The 25,855-nt window shown below is 32.3% G+C and overlaps 3 protein-coding genes across 10 annotated transcripts; 1 reads left to right on the forward strand and 2 right to left on the reverse strand.

The window, feature by feature from the left end:
• Positions 1-8,120: 8,120 nt before the first annotated feature.
• Positions 8,121-15,072, reverse strand: LOC110683801. Of its 5 annotated transcripts, XM_021860213.1 has the most exons (12): positions 12,851-13,546; positions 12,669-12,755; positions 11,934-12,589; positions 11,576-11,748; positions 10,698-10,925; positions 10,475-10,580; positions 10,242-10,372; positions 10,084-10,162; positions 9,896-10,007; positions 9,620-9,798; positions 9,420-9,540; positions 8,121-9,130 (listed from the first exon to the last, which is right to left on the reverse strand). In XM_021860213.1, exons 7-12 carry the CDS (start codon positions 10,345-10,347, stop codon positions 8,498-8,500), a joined length of 1,230 nt encoding a protein of 409 aa, XP_021715905.1. In that variant the 5' UTR covers positions 10,348-10,372; positions 10,475-10,580; positions 10,698-10,925; positions 11,576-11,748; positions 11,934-12,589; positions 12,669-12,755; positions 12,851-13,546; the 3' UTR covers positions 8,121-8,497. The 5 variants fall into 5 exon arrangements, 1 of the variants encoding a protein (XP_021715905.1); XR_002503680.1 differs by lacking the exons at positions 8,121-9,130; positions 9,420-9,540; positions 9,620-9,798; ... (1 more) ...; positions 10,084-10,162; positions 10,242-10,372 and adding an exon at positions 14,774-15,072 and having other exon boundaries at positions 10,480-10,580; positions 12,851-14,656; XR_002503678.1 differs by lacking the exons at positions 8,121-9,130; positions 9,420-9,540; positions 9,620-9,798; ... (1 more) ...; positions 10,084-10,162; positions 10,242-10,372 and having other exon boundaries at positions 10,480-10,580; positions 11,934-11,967; positions 12,851-15,072.
• Positions 15,073-15,657: 585 nt separating this feature from the next.
• LOC110683802 lies at positions 15,658-20,830 on the reverse strand. 4 transcript variants are annotated; one of them, XM_021860215.1, is made up of 8 exons: positions 20,703-20,830; positions 19,672-19,724; positions 17,811-17,880; positions 17,596-17,686; positions 17,455-17,519; positions 17,286-17,357; positions 16,305-16,619; positions 15,658-16,200 (listed from the first exon to the last, which is right to left on the reverse strand). In XM_021860215.1, the coding sequence occupies exons 3-8, from the start codon at positions 17,812-17,814 to the stop codon at positions 15,665-15,667; spliced, it is 1,083 nt and encodes a 360-aa protein (XP_021715907.1). In that variant the 5' UTR covers positions 17,815-17,880; positions 19,672-19,724; positions 20,703-20,830; the 3' UTR covers positions 15,658-15,664. The 4 variants fall into 4 exon arrangements, with proteins under 4 accessions (XP_021715907.1, XP_021715906.1, XP_021715908.1 ...); XM_021860214.1 differs by lacking the exon at positions 17,811-17,880; XM_021860216.1 differs by lacking the exon at positions 20,703-20,830 and having other exon boundaries at positions 19,672-20,124.
• A 1,580-nt stretch (positions 20,831-22,410) lies between these two features.
• LOC110683906 lies at positions 22,411-23,774 on the forward strand. The gene is made up of 2 exons (XM_021860311.1): positions 22,411-23,283; positions 23,562-23,774. Exons 1-2 carry the CDS (start codon positions 22,411-22,413, stop codon positions 23,772-23,774), a joined length of 1,086 nt encoding a protein of 361 aa, XP_021716003.1.
• The last annotated feature ends 2,081 nt before the right edge of the window (positions 23,775-25,855 follow it).

The raw sequence follows: 25,855 nt of genomic DNA on the forward strand, positions 1-25,855 counted from the left end.
AAGTTTTTAAGTGGGTTCGGATAGGAAAGCTTTTAGCGGTGAGGGAGAGGGAATTGGATGGAGAATATTTTTATTTAAAAAAAGAATACACATCATTATGTATATGTGAGCCTCACATACAGTGGCGGACCCACTTGTAGTCATGGTGGGTTTCAGAACACACTATTATTTTATATATATAAAAAAATCGAAAATATAATAAATTTACGTAGTACTAATTACTGAAGACTGAAGGAGACATTGTCTGACAAAAAATAGTGACTACTCCCTAACCCCTATTCCCCTAAGTCATGTGAATCCAACCAAATAACAAGTAATTAAATTTTTTTTTTTTTTATAATTTATTGAAAGGAAACAAAATAATCAGTCATTTTCTCTCTCCTTACAAAATTAGTACCCACCACAACGTTCACAAGCTTCGTCGAGACGCCGACCATCAATGTCGAGAAGTCAGACCCCTCAACGCCGGCTGACGACCTCCGTGAGACCGTGACTCCGCCTGTCTTTTTTACTATCCGATTGTCCCCTACTCCCCTCTATAAACTAATTAATCAGGTAATTTACTAACTTTAAATCCCTAATTTTTAAATTCAAATTTGGGTATTTTAATGATTGTTCTTGACTTCTTGCTAAGTAATTCCTAATGCTAATTGTTTAAAAGCTTTATATTGTTGTTCTTATCAGTTTATAAATGATTATTTGAAGGTTTTGCTTTAGTCTTTACTATTTAAAAATTTGGATTTATTATTTGTTCTAGGGTTTTTAATTGATAGATTATTTACTGTTTTAATTGTATAGCTGTTATTCATGAATGGGATTATGGGAATTAACGTTGCAATTTACATTGAAATTATTGGTCAATTGAGATTTGTGAATTGAAGTTCATTTATTTTATTTAGATGGTTCTATACTTTAATACTTATATGTTTTAGTAGCAAACTAGCAAGAATGATTTAGATTGATTAATCTAATTCAACCTTTAACTTCAATTTCAGAATGAAAAGAAAAACAACTCGAGATATATCAAGTCTTTTTACTAAAAAAAAGTGTACTTTAAATCCTCCCCCTCCACAAAATGATACTCCTCCTCCACTAAATGATCTACCTCCTCAAGAAAGTGAACCAAATCCTTCTTCACTATAAGAAAATGAACAAAATTCCCAAGAAAGTGAACCAAATACACCTTTACATCATGCAAGTGAACAACATTCTTCCCTATCTCACAATTTCCCTCAAAATGAAGATGGCCAATCTTTTCCCCAAGGTGGTTCGAATCCTAGTGCTCAAATTGATGAAGGAAGATTAAGTGCACTTGATATTGTTAATCTTCCACAAGACCCCGGTAAAAGAAGAAGGATGTGTGATTTTCATCCCGATAATAGGGATTTGGTGCGGAGAACATACATTCAAAGAAAGCCATGTCAACCTAAAGATCATGTGTTTCCTCAAACACTTTTCGGGCCAAAAAAATGTCGATTTTGTGTTAAATGGTTTGATACTTGGCCAACTTTGCTTTAGTATAGTGTAGAGAAAGATGCTGCCTTTTGTTTCATTTGCTATCTATTTAAGGATGGTAACACAGCGGGAGCCCACTACAAAAAAAAATGAGAATAGGCAACACTTAAGATTGCAACACTTACATAAACTAGTTGTTGGCCCGCGCGCTACGCGCGCGGTCCCCCAACGCTATTTTGCCGTCGTGATTAGTGTGTAATTAGTAGTAGTTTTTGTGTTAATGTAGTTTAATTTTATTAATTGATAGGTTAGGTGTATGTTAAATTTTAAAAGGCTAGGAGTTAGTAATATTTTGTCAATGTTTATAAATATTTCTGTTGCTTAATACGAACGCCTTCTATAGTAGATTAATTCGGTATAATAAAAACTCCCGTAGTTTAGTGTTGTTAATAAAAACTCCCGTAGATTAATTCAGTATTATTGTTGTGCAGGTGATCCCAAATATGAGCATTTGAAACAGCTGGACAAAGCATCAGAGAAGTTGAAGCTTTTTAAGGCAGATTTACTTGATTATGATTCGGTTGCTGCTGAGAAGATCCCTTCAACTTTACTATAGTACTATCTAGTGATAAAATAGACAACATTACTCTTAAGTCGTATTCTTAATCTAGCAACCATCATAACCAACATATTTGTGCATATTGTATATCATTTAAAGAATCAATTGCAGTCTTTGTATGATCCTAGCATTAGAATCAATTTAAGTTCGGTAACTTGCAAAATACGATAATCGAATGTAAAGAATTGTCTTTGTAAAAATAATTACAAGGTAATATTGTAACTTTACACTATTTAATCTTAAGATACAATTTCTTCTAATGATATGTAAAACTTTTTTTGCTATTAGCCATCCAACGTGCAAAATCCTCCAAAATTAAGTTGGTCGATAGGAGATGATCTACTTTTATGGAATATTATTCCATTTCTTTGATGTAGACACCAACACCATTGGCTTTACCGGCCAATTTGGTTTTTATTTAGGTGTTTAGTTGTCAATTTTTAAGTGATTTTATTTACTGACAACCCACCTAAATAAATATATATGTGTGTACGTATTATGGAAAATCTCTAAAATTATAGATTTTCTCATATTCGCACACTTCTCCCAAGTGTATTTGTTGGAGTTGGATTCATCTGATGGAAATTAATTCCATTTCTTTTATATAAACACCCACTCCATTTGCTTCAATGCATAACTTGGGATTTATTTATACACTTTAATATTAATATGTTACTTTTGCAGTGAATTTAACCACCGGTAACATAATTATATTAAAATGCATTTTAAGGGAATACATTACCACCAACTTTGGTGCTGATTCCCTGTTTTACCACGAACTTCGCTGCTGATTGTGTTTTTATGTATAGATGGAATGGTATTTTTATGAATGCTGAAATTGTTTTTTGGTTTATAATAGGAAGGTGAAGTTGATATTTTTTGGTAATTATTGTTTGAGGCATTTTGTAAGTTAGGATGATAAGGAATTTGTGTTTTTATTTTTGTAGAGAAGTTTTGGTTTCTATTTGTTTTGCAATGTGTCGGAATGAAGTATTTTGCATTTGTTCATTCACATGTTGAGTCCTATTTATAGTAAGAAAATGCTTTTTTTTTTAAAAAAAATAAATTTTGTGATGAGAATTTTGTTTTGTAGTGCTTTTATTTGTGCTTTTTCAAATGCTCTTTATTAGATTGTATTTATGGTGGTTAAGTAGTTTTGTCTATCTGATTTTGATATGAATTAAAGAAGACTTTTTATTCTAATTATTATTTTAATTTAATCTATATTAGTTTAATTAGAATTATAATTAGAATTAAACTAAATATTGTAAACTTTTTTATGATTTAGAAGGAAAAATAAATAAAACTATTTGTTAAGCATAATTAATATTTTTTAGACTAAATATTGTCCGTATTCAACTTAAAGTTCCATGAGATATATATGTGTTATTAGGATTAGTTAGATTTAAGCTCGCTAATGATTAAGTGTATATTATGTTAAAATAATGTCTTATTATTGTCTTGCTTGGTAAATTAAGGTGCAAAAAATTAGTAATCTGGAAGTAATGGCACTTGTTATCTAAATTAGTGATGGCGCTTGTTACTAAATTAGTAATGGCACTTGTTACTCCAACTATTAAAAGGTATTGGTTGTGTGAAATCAAATGCTTGGTATTGTTGCTTTGATTTTTTCTGTTTAAGGTGCACATGGCAACAACTTTAAATGTATGGTGGAAGATAAATTACAATGGATGTCTTCTCTGAATAAGTGCCATGCATGCTTCTTTCTTGCATTACAGTATGTGTTTAAAGCAATGAAATGGAATCTTTGTTGTAGCTTTGTTGACAAGATTCTGTAAAGCTGAGCCTTATCAACAAACTAACAATAATAATTCATTCTTTATTGTAGTAGGACATTCATAATCGGATTAGATGATATTCATTGCAATCATTCACCTAAGTAGGTTGTCCAGCATATGAAAACTAATTAGTGTTACAATAGATGATAATTAGTGCTACAATAGATGATAATTAGATGATGTAGCACTAACCTGTAGCACTAAATTCACCTTATAATCTATAGTAGGTTAGTAGCTTGACAGGCTACTGTTGAATTTATTTACAGTTACTGCTGAATTTTCTTGCTTTATTCATATGCTGGAACGCTTTATATATTGCTGATGATGCTACTTTGATATGTCAGCTACTTTTGTAGTGGCTGAATTTATATTGCTTAGCTTTATATAGAGTGGTGAGATCTATGTTATAGTAAAATTGGTTAAGTAACATCAATGTTTTAATTTGAGTATTTATCTTGTATTTATTTTTCAGTTTGTACTTTGACAAATTCCAAAGGAGTTATTGTATTTGTGTTTTGATTAATAAGTATATAAGTTTGAAATTGACTGAGCAATTTTCATATATGTTACATGAATAGTCAAGTTTTCTATTATCTATTTTCAATGCATTTAATTTATAGTCAATATGAAAGTCCTATTCTTGATGTAGTTATACATGTGTTTAATATATAGTTAATAAGCTGTTATAAATGTGGTCAATATTTATCAATATTATCTTTAATTGGAATTACTGTCAATGAGATGTTTTTCATACACAATTTACTAACTGATGTACTATATATGTTCAGAATTATTTAGTTCTGTATTAGTTTTTTATGCAGTTTCTATTGTAATGTGCAAGTAATTGAAGCAAAGTTTTGTGATAAGGTGTTTCAAAGGCTTGATTATTTTATATTTTTTGTATTTTACTATGTTTTTTTATGCAAATTTTTACAAAATAATTCATTTAGATTGAAATTGGCTGAAATTTCTTAAAGTTTGTTTCTGTAAATGTTAAATAACAACTTCATTCTATTTGATATATATGCTTGCATTCTAATTATGAATTAATTCTTTTGATTACAGGAATTATGAGTCTATACACAAATTTACCTTCTCATTTGCTGTTTTTCAAAGATGAATATCGTAAAGAGTTGGTATGAAAAAAACGATTTGTTTAAGATGTTTTTGTTTCCTGTTCTTGGATATTTATCAATGATAATTTTGTTTTTCCTAGGTGTTTTTATTTCTTGGATTTAGATTTCAATAGAATTTTTAAAATTTATTTTGTAGGAGTTACCGGAGAGTTGGACATCTATGTTAACTGGTGTATCTAGTCCAGTGGAAGTCATTCGTGGCAGCAATAGTCGTGTATGGACTGTTCAGTTGCTGAAAGTGACAGAGCATAGTAAGGAATTTATGCTATTAGACTTTGGCTGGGAAGGGTTTGTCAATGATAATCGAATTTATGAAGGTGAAATCCTTATCGTATATTATGGTGGGAATAGGAGATTTTATGTAAGAATATTTTCATCGTCGATGGTGGAAAGGTTTGGTTCTCTGGAACCTTTACATAGGTCTATGTCAAGTAGTGGAATTGGTTCTTCTAATGTTGATTTTCTTGCTGACCTAGGAATTGGGAATCAGCCATGGTTCCCTTGGGTGATTACACCAACATGCTATGAAGAAGATACCTTGGTTAGTATCTTAATCTATTTATTTAAGTTATGAATATAAAATTTTAAATAAGTGATCTTATTGTACAGAATGCATTTTATGTGTTACATGTGCAGGAAATTCCAGTAGCCTTTGGTAATTAGGTGTTTGATCATGTCAATATGCGGACTGAAATTCAAATGCGATTTGGAGATAGAAGATGGGATTCTGTTGTCGAAATTTGTTCCCGATTGAATGGAAACATTCATAGTAGGATAATGAGTGGAATTTCGCAAGTGATTGCAGATGGTCAGTTAGAATATGGGAAAATCGGAATTGTATTTTTGCAGAGCAATGATCCGATTGTGCTTGAGATTGTGTTTCTTTAGATGTTGATTTAGTGATAGGTTATAGTAACGCTTGAGAAATGGAGCTGTAATAATAAATGAAGATTCAAGATCTTCTACAATGTAATGTTTTTTATGATAATAAACTATGCAGAGGGTGAGCTCCCTAATTAACTTAATCTGTGAAATCAGTTTTATTTAAATATCATTATTTATGTTCTACATTTTTTGAAGATTAGTGAATAATAATTTATACTACTGTTAAACAGATTTGTCCTCTTATTGCATTATGTTTGTTGTTTCAGCTTTTATCATGCCATTGAAACTTTTACAGCATATCAGCTCTTATTTTTTTTTTTTAACAATTTCACATGGCTACAGGTTTATAAGATGTTGACACTTTAATGACATACTGAATTTGGCAGAATTGGTAATTTGTGTAATTGAACCGTGTCATAAGTTTTCACTTTAAAAATCAATCAATGTAAGCAAATCTGATTCAATTACAGTAGTTGCTAATTAGTAAAGGTAGAAGAAGTGGAATTTTTAATATAGCTTTATAAAATAGCTAATGGCATCTTATTTATTAGTTGAATGTAATTAAAATGTTACTTTTTTATTGTTTGCTTTTATATGTTATATGTATAGTACTCAAGGTACAAAGTTGGATTCTATAAGTAATCACTGGTTTTTACTTTTATTTTTGTGTTGCTTATAAGATGGTTATGTTTAGTTATTTATTTATTATATATAGAGGTGTAATATGCTTGGAAATTTTAGCTTAGTTGTTGTCGTAGAATTCCTGAGCTAGGAATAATGGTATTGGATCTAAAGGTTTCTATATCTTCTAAATTAGGTTTATATTTATTTCTGTTTGTTGTATTTAATTGGAATTTATTTTTGGTTTTAGGACTGCAATTATCCCTTAATGGAGTGGGTTTTAAAAGTGGAAGAAGAACATCAAGAAGTTGTGGTATAATTCTACTTTTTAAGAGATGAATGATAGAAGAATATTTATTTCTTAGACTTGTTTACAGCTGCTGATTGTTTGTTTTTGTATAGGAGATTCCGTCTTTGTTTTATCATATTTTAGCACATCGGTGTGGAGGCTTTCGAATTTATCGGGGCAATAATGGAGTCTCATGGAACATAATTATTTATAAAACTTGCATTGACAATCAGATTACGGGTATGTATATTGATGCAGGGTGGAAGGAATTTATGTCAGATAATGATATCGTAGTAGGAGATATTTTGGTAATCTATTTTATGAGTGATTTTGTTTTTCACTCTAAAATTTATACTTGTGATGGAGTGGAGAAGACTCATGTAAACATCCCTACTGCTGTTACTATTCCTATTCGAAGAAGGCTTCCCCTTAGTATTGGGAAAATGGATGCACATTTAACTCAAATGCAGGAAGAATGTCCTGAACCGTCGTTTAAGTATGTATTTGATCGTCATTCTATTCAGCAAGGCATAATTGTAAGTACTGTGTTGAATTTTAAGTTTGTTGAGAGTATTTTGTGCTTAAAAATTATGACATTGTCTTATTTATTTGTGCAGCTTGTTCCTGTGCCTTTTTCTAGGGTTCATTTTCATGATATGGATTCGTGTATTATGGCTTTATTATGCCATAGAAAGAAATAGTGGCATGTTGAGCTTCAGTTAATGAAGGAGAACAATTTGATTACTTATAGTTTATTGAAGAACGGTGTAAATTGGTTCTATGAAGATCAGGCTATTGTTGATGGAGTTGGGGCCATAATTGTTTATCGACATGGGAACCCTATTTTGTTTGAGTTGATGCTTGGACCAGTTTAGGCATTTAGGTTTAATATGTTTATTTAGGATGTAATATATCTAATAATTTTCTAATGTTAATGGCTTCTGTTTATGTGTGCTTTTAACTCTTTCCTTGTATCCGTTGTTTTGACATATTATATAAAAAGTTCTTTGATTGAATGTGAAAGTCAAAAGTTTTAATATATTTTGAGATTCCTTTTGTGTTCTTTGTAGCTTTTGTATTTTATATCTTGAGCAGGATAAATATCATGAAGGTAAAAAGTATATGAATAGCAATACATTTCTACATTTTCTAATAGATATATTATAAATATTTTCACGTATATATATATATATATATATATATATATATATATATATATATATATATATATATATATATATATAATATATATATATATATATATATATATATATATATATATATATATATATATACACACACACACATATTAGCACAGCAGTACATAATAACATAATTTAAGTTGGGTGTTTGCCTGGAACACTTACTATTGTTAGTGTTCCTGGGAAACCCCTCAAAATATATTTGTCTGCAGCATCTAATTCCTATATACATGAGATTCTAGACATAAAGCAGAGATTTAATTTTATGTGATCGATGCTGGAGTTCTACATAAGATATTTGGGCAACTATGTGCTGTACTGATAAATATTTTTATACGCAGTCTCAGCAGAAGCAAAATGTTAATAGCTGCCCATATACTTATAGCCTAGCAAAAGGTTTAATATTCAAAAGAGGTGCAGATAGTGCACCTTAGGTAGATGATGTTCAGTGCTTCAGTAATTTACTACATATTTCCTTAGTCTTTGAACTACTAAGTCTCCTTGGTTGAAGTGTCTGATGGTGTTTTCTTCACCTTCTCTGTCTTCACTATCACAGGTGTGTCTAGCTTTTGTTGAGGCTGCGGAATCTGAGGTACATCATCGATACCCTCTCTTCCTAGAGAAATTCCAGGGTTTTGACCTTTGGTGTGGTTTTTTTGGGTCATTCCCCCAAAGCAAAGTTTTTTCTTGGCACCGGTTTGTGATGTCTGCAGTTCCAAATCGGTTTCCTGATCTCCGGATTCCATAGGGCTTTTCCCTAATGATTTTTTGCGCTTAAGATTTTCAGCACTTTCCTGAGGTGATGTAGCTATTTCAGTGTAAATGCTTGCCTCAGTTTGTTCCTCTGAAGATTTCTTCATTTTTGGAGTTGGAATAAATGGCTCAGATGGTCCAGATACAACGGTATTTTCTGAATGCTTCTCCATTGAATCTTTTCCTTGATCAGTATTGGTTACAGTGTCTTGAATGTTTTGTTCTGTGTCAAGACTTTCTTTGAGCTCAATTGTTTTAAGAGTCCACTCTAGCACATTATTTTGACCTAAGTGTCGAGTAGGCCCTACTTTAATATAGAACGGAGTGCTGCTCAGCATGTCTTGAATAGCTTTGAAAGCGTCTTGATCAGCCTGTATTGATATTTTAGAATGGTTAGTAACAGAATGTACTCAAAATAGTATTCTTTTTCTTCTTTCTATTTTCTGTTCTTGTTTTTTTTCCCTTTTTATTCTGGTTCATCTATAAAGTTTTGATGCACAAATTTGTTTTGTATCAAAATCATTATAATCAATTAATGTATGGTTTAATTGGATTAAGAATATGTTTATTTTGAATTATAATTAGTGTGAATCATATGTTTTGGTGCAGTAGTTGTAAGTTATAGTGCATGTGTAAGTTTGACTAAAAGATTCAACTCACCGCTTCTTTTATGGCGTAGATTGTAGCTGCTGTTTTTCTGAACAATCTTTCTGTGTCATCATTGAATGTTGTGAAGGCCATTGTTCCTATGTCATCTCTAGCTTCAAATTTGAAAGTTATCCTGATATAATTTTAAATAATATCTGTTAGTAGTAGCAGCTAGAAATGAAGCTCGATGTAAATGTTTGCTGATACTATACCTCTCAGTACTGATGTATTCCTTATTTGAACATGCAACACAAGAATAGCGTTTCTGCAAAGGAAGGTTGGTGCGTTTCCAGCAGTTTGAACATCCAGTATAAGCATTCACCTTTTCTAGTTCTGCGTTTTCAATGGTTACTTCGATCCAGAGGACTTCTTCTTGTAAGGTGTTGCTAGGCTACATTTACAATATAATTGATGATGGTTTTGGTAGTGTCACAATATTAGATTAACTGTGAAGTTATTGAAATAGATTATAGTGCATGACTTTTTACCTTTTTCTGCCTGAGTTCAGCAATGGATAGTATTTTCTTGTTTTCACTTGGATATCTGATTTCTAATACCCTTGCTTGTCTATCCACTACCCTTTGATAGAAAAGGTTAGCCCTTGCAAAATAGTAGTAGTAAAGAAGATTATTTATGTATAGAGCAGTTTTTTAATAGGTTTAGTTTAAGAAATTACCAGTCAGACAGAACAGTTGCTCGATTTCCCTTGGGTTCATATACTATTCGAGTGGACATACCAGAATTCATTGAAAAGCCTATTTGCAGCATGTAGTAGTTAATTATTGATAGCAATGAATCATTTACGTAGCTAAACTATAATAATTACTGTCTTACCACAGCGAGTATTTGGCTTCAGAGCCCTGAAACCATTAACCTTAAATGTTTCTGCCCAATTTGATAGCTTATCAAAATATTTTGGAGCTGTAAGGTCATTCCACATTGAGATGGTAAGTGGTTGATCACAGCTGTTACAAAAACATGTATTTGATAAGGACTCTAATATACAGCTTTTATAAGGAAATGTATATGGTGTTTACACCTGAACAATTATTTTAATGAGAATGAACCTTTCATCAGTGATTACTATTTCGCGGACCAAGCTCTCTCGCTTTCCCTCCCTGGGTTCAATTTTTCTTGGTTCTTTTTCTACAAATAATACGACACCCACTACATCTGCCATTTACAAAAAATTCTATTAGTGGTTCTATTTTTTAATTCTAAAAGCACATTGTTAATTTAGAATATTATACCATATTTTTCATCAGGATCTACTGCACTAGGTATACTTACTAGTGGCTTATAGTCAGGTAGAACTGGTCCAAGTTCTGGATGAATAGGCTGAATAACAGTTCTACTACCAAAAGTCATTTGGTAAGGAAACTGATCGATCTCAGTTCTCCATTTTTCATCTATGAACTTAATTGGTGCAGTAGAAATGTCGTATTCTCCTAGATATTGTAATGCATCTTCAAAAGCTTCAATTTGATCACCAAATAAAGTACCACGCATCCTATTACCCTACAATATGCATAACATTAAACAATTTCAATTTGCACATTTATGATAATACAGTGGTAGGTCGAAGGTGGTAAGTATATATACCCTAATTTTAAGTAAGGAGAATAAAATCTGTTATTTTTCCCGTCTAAGTTAGTGTTAATTTTGTGAGGCAATGTCTGTACTTGTGAACAATAAAGTGATAACAAGATTGTTTGTAAAGATTCTAACACTATTAAGTCATATATATCATCATTGTAAGAAGAAGTCTTTAACAAGATGCTTATAATTAATTTCTGTTTTTTTTCTTGTATCATTAGTACCTATTTATTTTCTATTTAAAAAAACCTTGCTTGAAAATGTTTGAAATATAGCATGAAATATATTATGGGCTGTAAAATTCTAATTATGCATGCAGATGTATTTTTGTTTTAATTATAATATTTCAACTATTTAAATGACTTAAACAGAATTAAGTTGCTTTATAGTATTTCTAAGTAATTTACTACACAGTTCATAATTTTGTTTGATATAGGTTAGATTACAGCTAGTCATGCTTTAAAATATAAATAATGTAACAATATGAATCTTTTTTACAGTATATTCTTTCAATTTCAATATGAAAATTGCAGATCTAGGATGCAATGATATCTAAAGCAATAAATATATACCTTTTCATCTTTAAGAAGTAAAGTTTGGAATCTAACTGCTTTTTTTTTGGAAGATAGTATGTCCCTTCCCTTCTCAGCAACAACCACTCTTACTATATAAGCTTTGCTTGCTGCATTTAATTGATTCAAGTACACATATTCTGGCTTTTGTCTGACTGCTTTGTATTTGTGTTCTGTTGAAATAAATGTTTCCAGAGAAATTTGTTTAGAACTAACAGGTAATGTAAGTGTATAATTTTAGAACAAACAATAGCTAGTCTAAATAGGAAATCATATTTCAAAGAATTTCAGTTAGAAAAAAAGGCAACAAGCTAATAAAAATATAAAGCAGACAACAATTTGACAGAAAGAACTATACCTTCCATGGCTAATGTGCTTGCTGTAAGTTTGATCTTTTGAGTGAAAAAAACGAATGTTAGGATTGCATTTAGTTTGAAATTACTTAGGACAGAGTACAAGAATAAAAAATGCAAAACAGTGATGTAAATAATAAGCAGACTAAGGAAAAGCTTTTTTTTTCAACTTTACTGTTTACACTGTGCAACCCATACCTGTGAAAAAGAAGTGCAACCCATACCTGTAAGGTACTTTATGTACCTGAAATAATTTTTTAAAACTTTGTAGAAAGTAATTTTTCATTTAAATAATAGAGTAATGGTAGTTTTTTTTATGCAGTACATATGAATTTATCACAGCCACAATTAGGCAAAAGAATGGGGAACAATATTGCTATTTTTAAGGAATTGGATTTTATACATTGGCAAAAGCTAAAATCAAATTACAGATATTGCATAGGTTTTAACAATTTCTTATCTTTTTTATTTTTAAAAAGAAAAAAAGTCATACAAGTCATTTTAATATTCTGATTTTTAAGTATATACATATAACTTACAAAAATTTGAAAAAGCATACTGGTTTTTTTATTTTTTTTATTAACTTAAACCTAAACAATTTGTTGCTTTGGCCACATCTAATATTTGCCAAATACATGTTTTTGTCTTCATTAAATGCTACCTGAAATATTAATGAAATGAATTGTCAGCATAAACACAATTTCAAATTCTACTTAGTGCATATAAGATATGTAATTTACCTTAATAAAGTCATGTCTTGGTATGTGCTTTTTATAGGTGGCTTCCTAATAAGGCAGAAACGTAACTTCATCTCCAAAAGTTGTTTTCTGCATCATAAAAATGATAAACTACTAATTAAATTATCAACTGACTACGATAAGTAATGTAATGAAAATTGATATATAATAAGAGCTGAACTTACTTATTCTAGCTACTGCGTAGTAATTTAAATGACTCCTGCCAATTTTAGCACGGTATAGGAGACAATGTTTTTAACACAGTTCTTTGGACATTGGCCAGTAGGAGCAACTGATATAACTTTCACTTTGCTGGCTGACCGTGCTCGTGATAGAGCAACATACAATTGACCATGTGAGAAACATGATCGAGAGAGATAAATTAACACTTGATATAAGGTCTGCCCTTGTGACTTATTATTGGTCATTGCAAAGCTTATTTTGATTGGAAATTGGCTTCTTTGAAACTGAAAAGGATACTTCTGGGAACTTGATGGCCTGAGTTTAATTCTTGGTATAAAAACATGCTCTCCTTGATGTTGGCCAATGGAAATGACACACTCAATTAAATTAGGAAAAAAAACGCTTGCATATAAGGCGTGTTCCATTACATAGACCAGAAGAAGGCAAAAGTTTTCTGAGCAATATTACTGGGCAGTTTTCTTTTAGCACAAGGTTGTGAGGACTGAGTCCTCCTGGGCACAATTTATTTAGAAATTCTGTAGGATATACACTGCCAGTATCATCCAAAATACTGTCATAGCTTGTATAAGTTACAGCTTGTCCCGGGAATCTTTCAATCATGAAAGAATTGATGTTATCAACATCTTCATTTATCGGTGTCAAAACAACCCTTCTAGAAAAGATTTGATGATCTTAAGCACTTGATTCAAGCTTTGGAAAAGAATGCTCAAGCACTAGAAGCATTGGATTATCATCAAGCTCAAAAGTATACACTATCTGCGCTGGTAACTCAACAAAGTCACTTTCTTTACTTTGCAATTCACCATTTCCTAATGCAAGTAAAAACTGAGAAAATGAAGGATCTTCTCTAGCTCTTAAGTTTTCTGTTAACCTGAATCTTCTCAAGTGGTGCCATATATAAGAACTGACAACGCTTGCTTCAACTGCTTCTTTCTGAGTCTTATTAGGAACAACGGGCAACACTTGTCGGAAGTCTCCACCAAAAACAATTACTTTCCCACCAAACAAAACATCATTATCACATATATCCCGTAAGAGAAGGTCTAGCGACTCTATATTCTGTTTGTTAGCCATTGATGCTTTGTCCCATATTATAAGAGTTGTTTCTTGTATTAATGCAGCCAGGCTACTTTGCTTAGAAACACTACATGCCAATGAATCATCACTATCTACCGGAATTTTAAATCTTGAATGTAATGTTCTGCCAGATGGAATATTTGCAGCCGCTATTCCAGATGTAGCTGTTGGAAAAACAATTTTATTCATAAGACGGATCTCAGCATACAACGCATTGTATAGGAATGTTTTACCCATTCCACCAGGACCATCTACAAAGAAAGCCCCTGGTTTTCCTTCAACAATATGCTGCATTATAGAAGTAAATATTTCCCTTTGTGCTGAATTTAATAAGTTGCAGCAATCTATGCATGCCTGAGGAATTGGAGCATCCAATGCGTCCTGAATATCTTTTGTTCTATCTATTTTTGTATCGTTGTTGTTTATTAAAACAGCTAGACCACACTCACCTAACGATTTCCCCATGGCCTCTAGATGTTGCTCCACTGACCTGACTGTTAGTTTCTTAATTTTGCTTTCAGCACCAGAATACTTTCTTGCAAAATCTTCTGACAATGCAGAATAGTACTTGTACCATAATTGTTCAGCATTGCTCGGTTGACAGAATATGAGAACAGTTGCAAATAAACGACGCAGGGCCACCGGTAGCTGAATTTCAGTAGCTTCAGCTAAACAAATACTTGCAGCATCATCTTCTTCCAGAATACCCGCTGCAAGACAAGCTTCTTTAAAACTTGCATACACATAACCTTTAACTGTACGAAGATCTGTAAAAGACATTGGACTGTTCACATGTAACAGGAGCAATCGAAGATAAAAGCGCTCACCTTCAGAAGGGGCCACAAAAGCTAATCGACCAATCATTGGTTTTTTAGACTGACGCTTATACCATGCTTTTTTAGAGGCATCCCACTTGTAGTGCTCTGGAAATTCCCCGTATAAGTATCCTAACCCATTCTCAGTAGCTGCATTCATACAAAAGAACTCTGTTAAAGGAGTCTTAGCATACGCACCACTTGCAATGCCAACATCTAAACGTTCATAGGGGCGTACACAAACTGTGTTCATGTTTGGAATATGAACAGAAAGAGGCAAGACCGGTGGATACATCTCAAATAAATCAAACCCAAAAATTCTCCAGGCTGCTTCACAAGGTGAGACCCATCTTCCTGACTGAAATTGAGCAATTTCATCACCACAATTTGCATCTTCAGCTGACACGTTAAAGGCCACCCGATCATGTCCCTTGTAAACATATTTATACAGATACTTTACTGCTTTTATAGTTGAACATACTTCGACATTTAAATGACAGTCAAAGAGAGCTGTGAGATAAGGATTATATGGCACAACCCATCGGTTATCTAATTGAGCATTTTTTACCTTCACTTTTTCTCAAGTATCTGTTCTTTGATAACAAGGATAACCATCCTTATTTGTCGTAGTCTGTGCAGTGTATTGCTTCGGATACCCATTTTTACAAGAAATGACATTGTCTCTCTTTCGCATACAAGGGCACTCTGGATTTAGCTCGCCACATGGTCCATGCATCATATGCCTTAAAACAATTACACGTAATTCAGGCTGAGTCACAGGAGGTATCTCTGCATAAACATACTTGTCATAATCAGTAGGACACTTCATCTTATATTGCTGCTGCAAAATCAACAGGAAATGAGCATGTGGCAATCCTCTCTTCTGAAACTCTACAACATATATCATTGCTGCCACTTCACCGAAGACCTTGTCTTTCTTGATTTTTTTTTAAGAGCAATCAACTTTGCTTGGAAAATTCGAGCAACTAAATCTGGCCGATCTTGTGCAGTCTCACCAGGCTCTAATTCCGCTTTTATTTCTGCCCAATTAGCGTTACATGTCATGGTGACAAAGAGATCAGGCTTCCCATACTTCTGCACAAGGGCCATGGCATTTAAGTATCTCCTTTTCATATCACGAGGCCCTCCAATAAAAGATGGTGGCAAAATGAACTTATGTCCAACATTGGCTGCACTTGTCTCTCCACTTTGTACAGTGTCAAGAATACCTTTGTAGAGATCATCTCTTATTGTATCCTGATTTTGTCGGAAAAAATCTAATCTTGTGTTTTCAACTTTGATGTACATATCTGTGATATATTGCAAAAATGCACGACCTGCTCTTAAAAGCATGTTTCCTACTCTAATCTGCAGCTTATAAGCGTAATATTCTCTAGCAGAGATATATCTATCAGCTTTTGTTTTTCTTCTACGAGCTCCTACAAACATTAACAGAGATAAATAACTAAGAGGCACCATATATATAAAAAACAACGGTTATAAAATAAATTGCACGATACATCAGAAAGTTGCAAGTATTTACGAGTTTCTTCTGCATCAAGAAAATCTTCCGTGCTGTGCACTGCGCACGATTGAATAGGATCAAGTTCACTTGCTATTTGTCTGTCTCCACCATGAGAGATTTTCTTTAAACCCTGATGCCATCCACATTTTCCTTTAGGAAAGAGCAAAGGGTACTGTAAAGGGTCATAGCACCCATAATAATGGGCAATGCGATGCGACTTTGCAGATTTTGCCGTCACAAGAATGTGTGGCCATGAACTCTGACTTGATGAAACACTATCAGGCCAAATGACAGCAACTTCATCTGATGTAGGAGCGTTGTATACTCTCTGATCTGGAACAGTGTTTGAATTAATTATGATATTAGTACTTTCATTGACACTTACTTCTTTCAAAGATCGAAAAAATCTGGCATATGGATTATTCTCAGTTACTCGCATCAATATGTCAATAACATCTTGTCTTAACTCAGGGAAACAGTTTGTTCTATGTTTAAGTTCATTTTGACCATCATAAAAATATAGTTGCAAATATTTCGGGCCATTTTCATCAGGTAATAAATCTGGTACAGAGTGATATATATTGGCCATGTAATTTAAAAACATATATGCCTTTGTAAGTTTCTCTATCAGTTTTACCACCAATTGAACTAAATGCAAATAAGTTATTGTACAATCTAGCGTATTTTCTAAAATGCACTGCATCTTCATCTTTTGCAGTAAAAAGTCTTACTAATTCAGGAGGATATTCATTAGCAACAATGCTAATATCACCATTATCGCAGCAAAAATGTAAAGATTCGAAGGAGAATTTCTTAGCCCCACATTCATTACAATAAGTAGGTGGAGATAATAGCAGGGGTTGTTTAGGCAGTGGCTTTCCTATAGTGGCTGCTGGTATTTTTGTCATATATTACAAAAGCATATCTAAGGAATTTCTAATTTGTAAAATCACATACATGTATATGACTTTTATGAACTGAAATTACACTGCGATTTACCTTTTGCTGCATTTCTAAGCTGTTTAGAAGTTTGTGCAGCTGCTGATGGAACTTTAGCAGTCACAGGTTTCTCTGTAACAGAGCATCCCAAAAATGAAGGCAAACTATAAATCACCTAAAAGCACATCTACAGATTGAATATAAACTTAAATCGAGAGAAAATATTTACTTGGAATCACAGTATATTTTGAAGGTCTTGATCTAGGCTTTTTAGATTTGGATTGTTCTCCTTTGCTGCGGGGAAAAACAAACAATTTACAGGCTTCTTTGACAAGGATAAAAAAGCACCATATAAAATTACTCATTCTACCTAATGCAATCACCCATAGATAATACACTTCTTGTTCTCTTTGATTTCCGTCCCTGAGTTAATGGTCTTTTAAAATTATCAGGAGGATCAGCTATAAATAAACATATAGAACAATGGATCAGTAACTTGATTCTCATATAATATAATACATCAGTATAGCAATTAGTATAAATACCAAAATCCATCTCTAATAACATATCATTTATATAGCTCACCCATATAATGTTGCTGCAGTCAAAGCTAGTTCAACAACCTGCAACACGTATCAACTATATCTCTTTGTACCTGATTAAAAAGAACTATGCATTACTAACAATACATGTAGTTTAGTATGTAATAGAGTTACTTAAAGCACTCATACTGCCATACTACTATCTCCCGTGATTCTAATCGTATTCTGCAACACTCTGTTACTTTTTTTTTATTCATCACACTAATATATATTTTAAATAACTGTATTTAGGTGCCCTAAATCTATTACCTAATCCCATAGTCACACCACATTTAAAATTTTTCACATTCCAGAATTCTTTTTTATTAAAGATTTCTCTTTCACACTACTAAGAAAGCAATACCCCAAGAAGAATCCAAGAACAGTAGGGTACTATAAGTATCTGTATCTATCATTTCTCTAATTACAACACTGATACAAGCACCCCCAAAAATCTAAAAACATTGTTTAAATGAAATAATAAACAATCAATGACCAAGTTATAAGATTTTCCTGAATAATTATATTTAAAATAGAATTACATTACATTATATTGAAAATACGCATTACAATGTATTTCAGCTCAACATACAAGGATAGTTTGTTGCTGAAATACTTCAACAAGCACTACAAACAGACCTAACTTAAAAACCAAAAGAAGAAATAACATCCTAGATAATAACAGGCATTTGTCCATAGTAAACCTAGACCAGGTAATTCAATAAAGGTCATGCCGTCCAAAATATTAGATGAAGACTACAAACAAGCTAAACAAACTTTGCACGTTTCCAAACAGTCTCTAATTCAGGTATCCCAGAAACCAAAGGCTCAGTGCGAGAAGAAGATGCAGCACTTAATGGTGTTGTTGAGCGTCTTCTGATTGGAGCAGCTGGAGGAAAACTAATCTTGGGTATCTGATTTCTTTCATAAGTAGGAGTCAAACATTCATCATCAACAAACTTTTCTTCCCTCGCAGCTAAGCACCTCTTTAATTGATAAAATCTTTCTTTTAAAGCACTACAAGCAGCACTCTTCTCCAAAGAAACACCGTAATTAGCACCAACAATTTCTAGGTTGTATCTAGTCACCAAGTAATGTATAGCTCTCTTAGCAGCCTTCTGCATAGCACTATTTATTTCAGGACAAGCATCACTATATATGCACTCCAATTCACCTCCACTATGGAGACAAGTCACTGTTAACCAAGCTACAAAGCCCAAGCCTTCCACCCAAATAGTCTCTAATGGACTTACATCTGCACTTGTTCGTGTAACAACAACACCTAAGAAACCTACAAAGTTAATCGTTACATGAACAACTTCATCAGAAGATTTCTTGCCTAAATTGCTCTGTGAAATAGGCACTTCTAATCCTTTCTCAGAACATAACTCAGCAACCTTATGTTTATAAAGCTTGCTGCATAGCTGATACATTCTTGCTCTATCAGAGGTAAAATCACTCACTCGCACCCCAAAAGGGCTCATCAATTTCTGCACAGCTTTTTGAGCTGCCCTTTCTTGTGACTCATGAGCTGTATTGGCTTCCCCACCAAAGAACACAAATTCAGATTTGCCATTATCAGTCTTAACACGAACACAAGCATTGTTCCTAGCCTTGTCTATGAAATCATAAACAGGTTCAGAAAAATTTAAACAACAACCATTTGACCTAAAAGAGGTCGAAATGGAATGGCAATTCTGTTGAACTGAATAGCCATAACCTGTAACCGGCAAAAATAAAATTAAACAAACAAACATATCTTCTAAACTAAAACAACTATTAAACTATAACAGCTAGCATAGCAGATTTAAAAAAACTCAAGCATTATATTAAATTCTAATCCAAATTTTACTAAATATACTTACCAACAATAGAAGTAAGTAATTGTAACAGCACAGATAGCTCCAGTTGCAAAAACCTAGAATTTTTGTATTATAATACATTTTTTTCCCCCACAACCCAAAAAAAAAAAAAAAAAAAAAAAAAAAAAAAAAAACACAGAAAATGAAGATGTTAGCTAGTTGACTAAATCCAAAATAGCACAAAGATATTAAGGTAAGGAAAAATAGAGCCATCAGTCCATCAATGAAAAACTGTAAATTATTTAAGTAATGTAGAACTGCAAGTTTAGTAATCTCAGATCTACTATAGTTCCGGTAAGTTAAGCAATATTGTATTTCATAAATCATTAAGCCAGTATTCATTTCTGTCTGTACAATTCCACCATTATTAAAAAATACATCCACACCAATAATCCAAGGCAAAGATTCATAAAACCAACCTTTATAGTCACAGGATAATAAGGAGAGGAAGAAACTAAAAATAAACCACACTAAAGGCAAGATACAATATATATATATATATATATATATATATATATATACATACATACATACATACATTATTTAATTATATATTATTATTATCAAAAAAGAAAAAATAAATTAAAGGACAATATATATATATATATATATATATATATATATATATACATACATACATTATTTAATTATATATTATTATTATCAAAAAAGAAAAAATAAATTAAAGGACATATCCAACATATTTCAACCATCTAAAAAATCTACACCACATAAAAGGACACATTCTACATATTTTATTTAGAGAAAAACATATACCATATAAATTATTTCAATTTGAAGATTGAATTTTAAAACTGACCAAACGAAAGGACAAAGAGTACACATTTCATCAATTTTAAAATTCATCACACACTGTGCTTCAACAGTGTAAATTACTAACCCACTTTTGCATATTAACAATGAATTAATTGCCTAATTAATTTGTTAAATCAGACAATTCACACTGTTACTCATCAAACACAACAATAACTAAAATAATTTTCAATAACAAGCAAAGTAATAATTAGACAAACCTCACACTGCGAAACAACCAAATCCAAAGCTGCGACCAAAGAAACTCCATCAAACCACTCCATGAAAGTAACATCTGCAAAAACCAAAGAAGCTATAAGGACAACAACAACAAAAAAAAAAGCAAAAAAAAAAAGGCCTAAAGCAAAGGCAGTACCTAACAAAGAACGAAAGGAAGAAGATTAAAATGAAATGAAGAAGATGAAAGGCAAAGATGCTAATAGCAGGGGAGACAAGGACACGCGTCAGCCGACATATGACAGATAGCATGCTAATACACAAAGACTAAAATAGCCCTAGAAATTTAGGCAATCCAGTTTAGGGGCTAAGGGCAAGGGCGTCAATCCGCTGTTCCTAAGGAACAGTAAAACTCACTACAGTCCTGGTGCTTGGGACTTTTTAAGGGGTAAAGATGTTACTCTTAATAATCTAACACAACAATACTTATTTGTTACCTTGAACTAAAGTAACAGGAAAAAAAAAAAAAAAAAGTGTTGCTCTAGACTATATAAGGCAACAGTCGCTTAAAGTGTTACCTTTTTCGTGTCTAAGACAACAAATATAATAATTGTTGCATGAAAAGATAACAATTACAAAACTATTGTTGGAAAAATGTAACATTAATATCTATGTTGCCATCTATAGCAACATTTATATTAAAATGACAATATATATATATATATATATATATATATATATATATATATATATATATATATATATATATATATATATATATATATATATGAGCAAGTTTGGTAGAGTTGGTGGGGAACTCACCTTGTGACTCTGAGGTCACAAGTTCGAGCCCTACCTACTACTAAATGCTTGGGAGTGACAACATTTTTGAATTATCTTCTTATATGGCAACATTTTTCATTTGTTGTCTTTGTTAAAGTGTTGCCTTATGTATCATTTTACCTAAGCTTTCAAAATTGTTGCCTTTGAATAACAATGTGTTGCCTTATGAACGGGGGCATAAATTACGCCTCATATGTGTTGTCTTAGCTACAAGGCAACACTTTTTTTATATTAGGCAATGGTTTTGCATTGTTACCTTTGCTTTATTAAGTTGTAGTGGCCGATGCTTTTGTTAATGGAGGCATCTGATATTGGAATAGAAGAGATACAATTGTAAAGTATGTTGGTGGACACAAGAGTGCTCACAATAATGCCGTGATTGGTATGAATTATTCCATGAATCAAATGAGTAGCATTGCCACCGCTTTATCAAAACAAACCGCAGAAACCATGAGTGTCTATCGTAAGAGATTATAAGCTTCAATTGAAACCAGTAGATGGCTATTGTTTCAAGGGTTGCCTTTCGTGGTCATGATGAAAAGGAAAGCTCATTGTCTAGAGGTAACTTTCTTTCGTTATTAACTCTTCTTTCAAACCATGATCCTGAGTATTCCAAAGTTGTTTTTAAAATGGCTCCTGGTAATTGTCAACTTACTTCTCCAAGTGTCCAAAAAGATATAATCAATGCTTGTGCAAAAGAAACAATTAAAGCAATATTGGATGGACTTGATGGTGGTTTTTTTTGCTATTCTTGCTGATGAATCTGCAGATGTTTCCGATAAGGAACAAATAGCACTTTGTTTGAGATTTGTTAATAAAAAGGAGGAAGTGTGAGAACGTTTTCTTTGTATTGTGCGTATTCTTGGTACTACTTCTTTGACTCTCAAAACTGCTATTGATTCATTACTCATGGAACATTCTTTAACTTTCTCACAAGTTCGAGGTCAGGGTTATGATGGGGCAAGTAATATGCAAGGTTCAATCAATGGCCTTAAAACTCCAATTTTGAATGAATGTTCTCAAGCATACTATGTTCATTGCTTTGCTCATCAACTTCAATTGACACAAGTTGCTCTTACTAAGAAAAACTCAGATTGTGGTTGGCTTTTTGTTGATGTAGTTGCACCTCTCTTGAACTTTGTGGGAGGTTCACCTAAGAGGAAAGAATTTCTTCAAGAAAAAAAACGTCAAGGGGTTGTAGAAGCATTATCCTTGGGTGAAATTGAATTGGGAACTGGTTTAAATCAAGAACGTGGCTTATGTAGACCTTGTGATACTCGTTGGGAATCTCACTTTGAAACCATTTTGAATGTGCTTGATTTTTATCCTTCAATACTTTTGTCACTTGATTCCATTGCAGAAGTATCTGATACACTTGATTCGAATAAAGCAAAATCTATTACACACTTGTTGATGTCATTTGATTTTGTGTTTGTGGCACACTTGATGGTTGATATATTTGGAATTACAAATGCGTTCAATGTGGCATTGCAAAAACATGATCAAGATATTGTAAATGCAATGGTCATGGTTGATGTAACCAAGACTAGTTTGCAAAAGTTGAGAGATGAAGGATGGGATTCACATATGGAAAAAGTCACTTCATTTATGGCTAAATATGACATTGAGGTTCCAAACATGGAGGGGCAATATATTGTTCTTGGGAGAAGAATGTATAGAGGTAAAGGTCCACAAGTGACTAATCTTTATCATTTTAAAGTTGAAGTTTTTCTAAGTGTCATTGATCTTCAATTACAAGAACTTGAAAATCGATTTCCCGAGGTAAGTAAGGAATTACTTGTGTATATGTCTTGCTTTAATCCTGCAAATCGGTTTCATTCTTTTGATAAAAGAAAATTAGTTCAACTTGCCAAGTTTTCCCAATGAATTTTCAAGCTCCGAGTTATTATTTTTTGAACATTCACTTGAAAATTTCATTGTTGATGTTTGAAATGATGAGAGATTTTGGAATTTGAAGGGTCTAAGTGAACTTTCTATGAAACTTGTTGAGACGGGAAAGTTTGAAACTCATGATCGAGTCTACTTAATTACTTTTGAAGTTGGTGTTGATTCTTCCCGTTGCAACGACAAGTGTAGAAAGAGTATTTTCGGGAATGACGCAAGTGAAAGATAAATTGCGTAATAGCATGGGAGATCAAATGTTGAATGACTGTCTTATTACTTATCTAGAAAGAGATTTGTTTTACAATGTTAGCATGGATGATACTGTAATTCGTTATCAAAACATGAAAACTCGCCGGGAGCAATTGTAATAAATTTAGTACTTTTTTAGTTGTAATATGAATTTAAATTACTTTATGAAATGAACTTTTTTATGTATTTTTTTTGTTCATTATTCAAGCTTTGATTATTTTTTGATATATTATATGCGGTCGATGTACGATGGGACAACCTATTAATCAAATCCTGGATTCGCCACTGCCCACATACATTTTGAGTTTGCGATGTATAATTGGGTGTTTAAAAAACTATATAAAGATTTCAAACTGTTTTTGAATTCAAACTTGAAGGGGAATATTATTCTTAATGAAAAAGCTGGACGGAAAATGATACTCTCCTGCTATTACTTTGTAAACGTTAATTTATTATCTATACTAATATACTAAAGTAATCCCCAAAATAATTCTTAGCTTACACGTGTCAACGACATACGAAGTATTATAAATTTTCCCTCCAAAAACCTTTTTTTTTATTGACATTTTTTTCATAAAAAATAAATAATAATTTTATCAAGATTAAAAATGAGATAGAAATTTTAAATTTTAATATACATAATCCTGGCTTTCAATTTGATCAAATTAAAAAAAATGTATGTTACGTATTGATAATTCCAGTTTTCGACAACTAAGTAAATCATTATACAAATTTTATTTTTCATGTTATCATAAAAATAAGCCAACCATGTATTAACTGAAAAAACCCGAGCATAACTCGAGCATTAACTAGTTACCACTAAATCGAAAGATCGTGACACTTTGAAATATGTGTCCAAAGTTATTAACTTTAACTATTATACTCATTATTACGTATTTCAAAATATAGTTATGTAGGATCTTGTTTGAATCATCTCAATTAATTTTTCAAATATTACCTTTTTATAATTTTTTGAAATGCAAAATCAGAGATATTAATAGTTTAATATTACACTACACTCCGTGCAAATAGTGAGTGTAAAGAACCTTCAAGAACAAAGGTTGCATATTTTATGATCGTTTTTATTTATTAACGTGACAAATAAAAATGGTGTTGAATATAATAAAACAAATCAAAAAAGATGTCCAATGTAGTCAATACTTTTGCAATGCCAAATTGTGGTTTGCATGCAAACATTAATCATGAACGCGGACATAAGGACAACTTCTCTCAACATTTTACATGGTTCATGAGGAAGAGTTTTCTCTAAACTCATTGGTTGTCTAAGCCAATGGCGGTGGTCATCAAATACTCATTCATGCACCTCATTCATGCACAATTTTCATTCCCACTTATACCCATATACTCTCATTTATTACTTTAGTCAATAATCTTTTCTTTATCATACTTGTACTAAACAAGAATATTAAAAAAAGACATTATTAGTCAATTTTAGCAGGACAAGTGGCGAACCTTAATCCTTTGCCCACCTTTTGCCAAAGGTCAAGGTCAAGGTCAAGGTCATGGCCATAACGGGGTCATAACATTTTTCTCTCCAAAAACAATGAATTATTTTGTAAAAAAAATTTAGTATTATTTCATCTTCTCTCCTCATGCCCACTACAAAAAGGGCAACCAATGGGTGTTCTCTAAGAGCAAAGTCAATGCTTGCCCATGCCAATGGTGGTCATCAAATATTTAATTCATATCTCTCTTTTCCATCTCATTTATGACCAATTTTCATATCTACTTATGCCCATATACTCTTATTGGTTGCCCACTACTTACCCTAGTATTAAATATTTTCTTTTTTTTTTTAAAGAAGTATTAAATATTTTCTTGATTATACTTGTACTAAATAACTAAAAAGAAAATAAAAAATAAATACTACTCCGTATCAGTCAATTATAGCAGGACAAGTGATGGACTCTAATTCTTTGCCCACCTTTTGCCAAACGTCATGGCATTTCTCTCTCCAAAATTGATGAATTTTTTTTTTTTCAATATTATTTTATCTTCTCTCTCCTCATGCCCACTACAAAAGGGTAACCAATGGGTATGCTCTAAGAGGATCCTCCTAGCTCTCCTCTTGCACCTCCATGAGAAACCTTAAAGCCAACAAAAAAGTGAGCTAAAAAGATAAAAATCCTATTGATGCTAATGCTTTAAGCTAAGGGAGGGTGATTGCAAAAGGAAGTTT

Source organism: Chenopodium quinoa, unplaced genomic scaffold (assembly GCF_001683475.1).
Source record: "Chenopodium quinoa cultivar QQ74 unplaced genomic scaffold, ASM168347v1, whole genome shotgun sequence".
NCBI classification, from domain to species: Eukaryota; Viridiplantae; Streptophyta; class Magnoliopsida; order Caryophyllales; family Amaranthaceae; genus Chenopodium; species Chenopodium quinoa.

Coding starts and splice junctions, on each gene's coding strand:
- LOC110683801 (XM_021860213.1), bottom strand. CDS start 10,347: ATGTGGAATGACCTTACAGCTCCAAAATATTTTGATAAGCTATCAAAT. Junction 10,163..10,241: donor GAAGCCAAATACTCGCTGTG/GTAAGACAGTAA, acceptor TGCTGCAAATAG/GCTTTTCAATGAATTCTGGT. Junction 10,008..10,083: donor GCAACTGTTCTGTCTGACTG/GTAATTTCTTAA, acceptor CTATTTTGCAAG/GGCTAACCTTTTCTATCAAA.
- LOC110683802 (XM_021860214.1), bottom strand. CDS start 20,776: ATGTTACTTTCATGGAGTGGTTTGATGGAGTTTCTTTGGTCGCAGCTT. Junction 17,520..17,595: donor TCTATGGGTGATTGCATTAG/GTAGAATGAGTA, acceptor TTTTCCCCGCAG/CAAAGGAGAACAATCCAAAT. Junction 17,358..17,454: donor AAAATATACTGTGATTCCAA/GTAAATATTTTC, acceptor GCTCTGTTACAG/AGAAACCTGTGACTGCTAAA.
- LOC110683906 (XM_021860311.1), top strand. CDS start 22,411: ATGGAACATTCTTTAACTTTCTCACAAGTTCGAGGTCAGGGTTATGAT. Junction 23,284..23,561: donor TTGAAAATCGATTTCCCGAG/GTAAGTAAGGAA, acceptor TTACTTTTGAAG/TTGGTGTTGATTCTTCCCGT.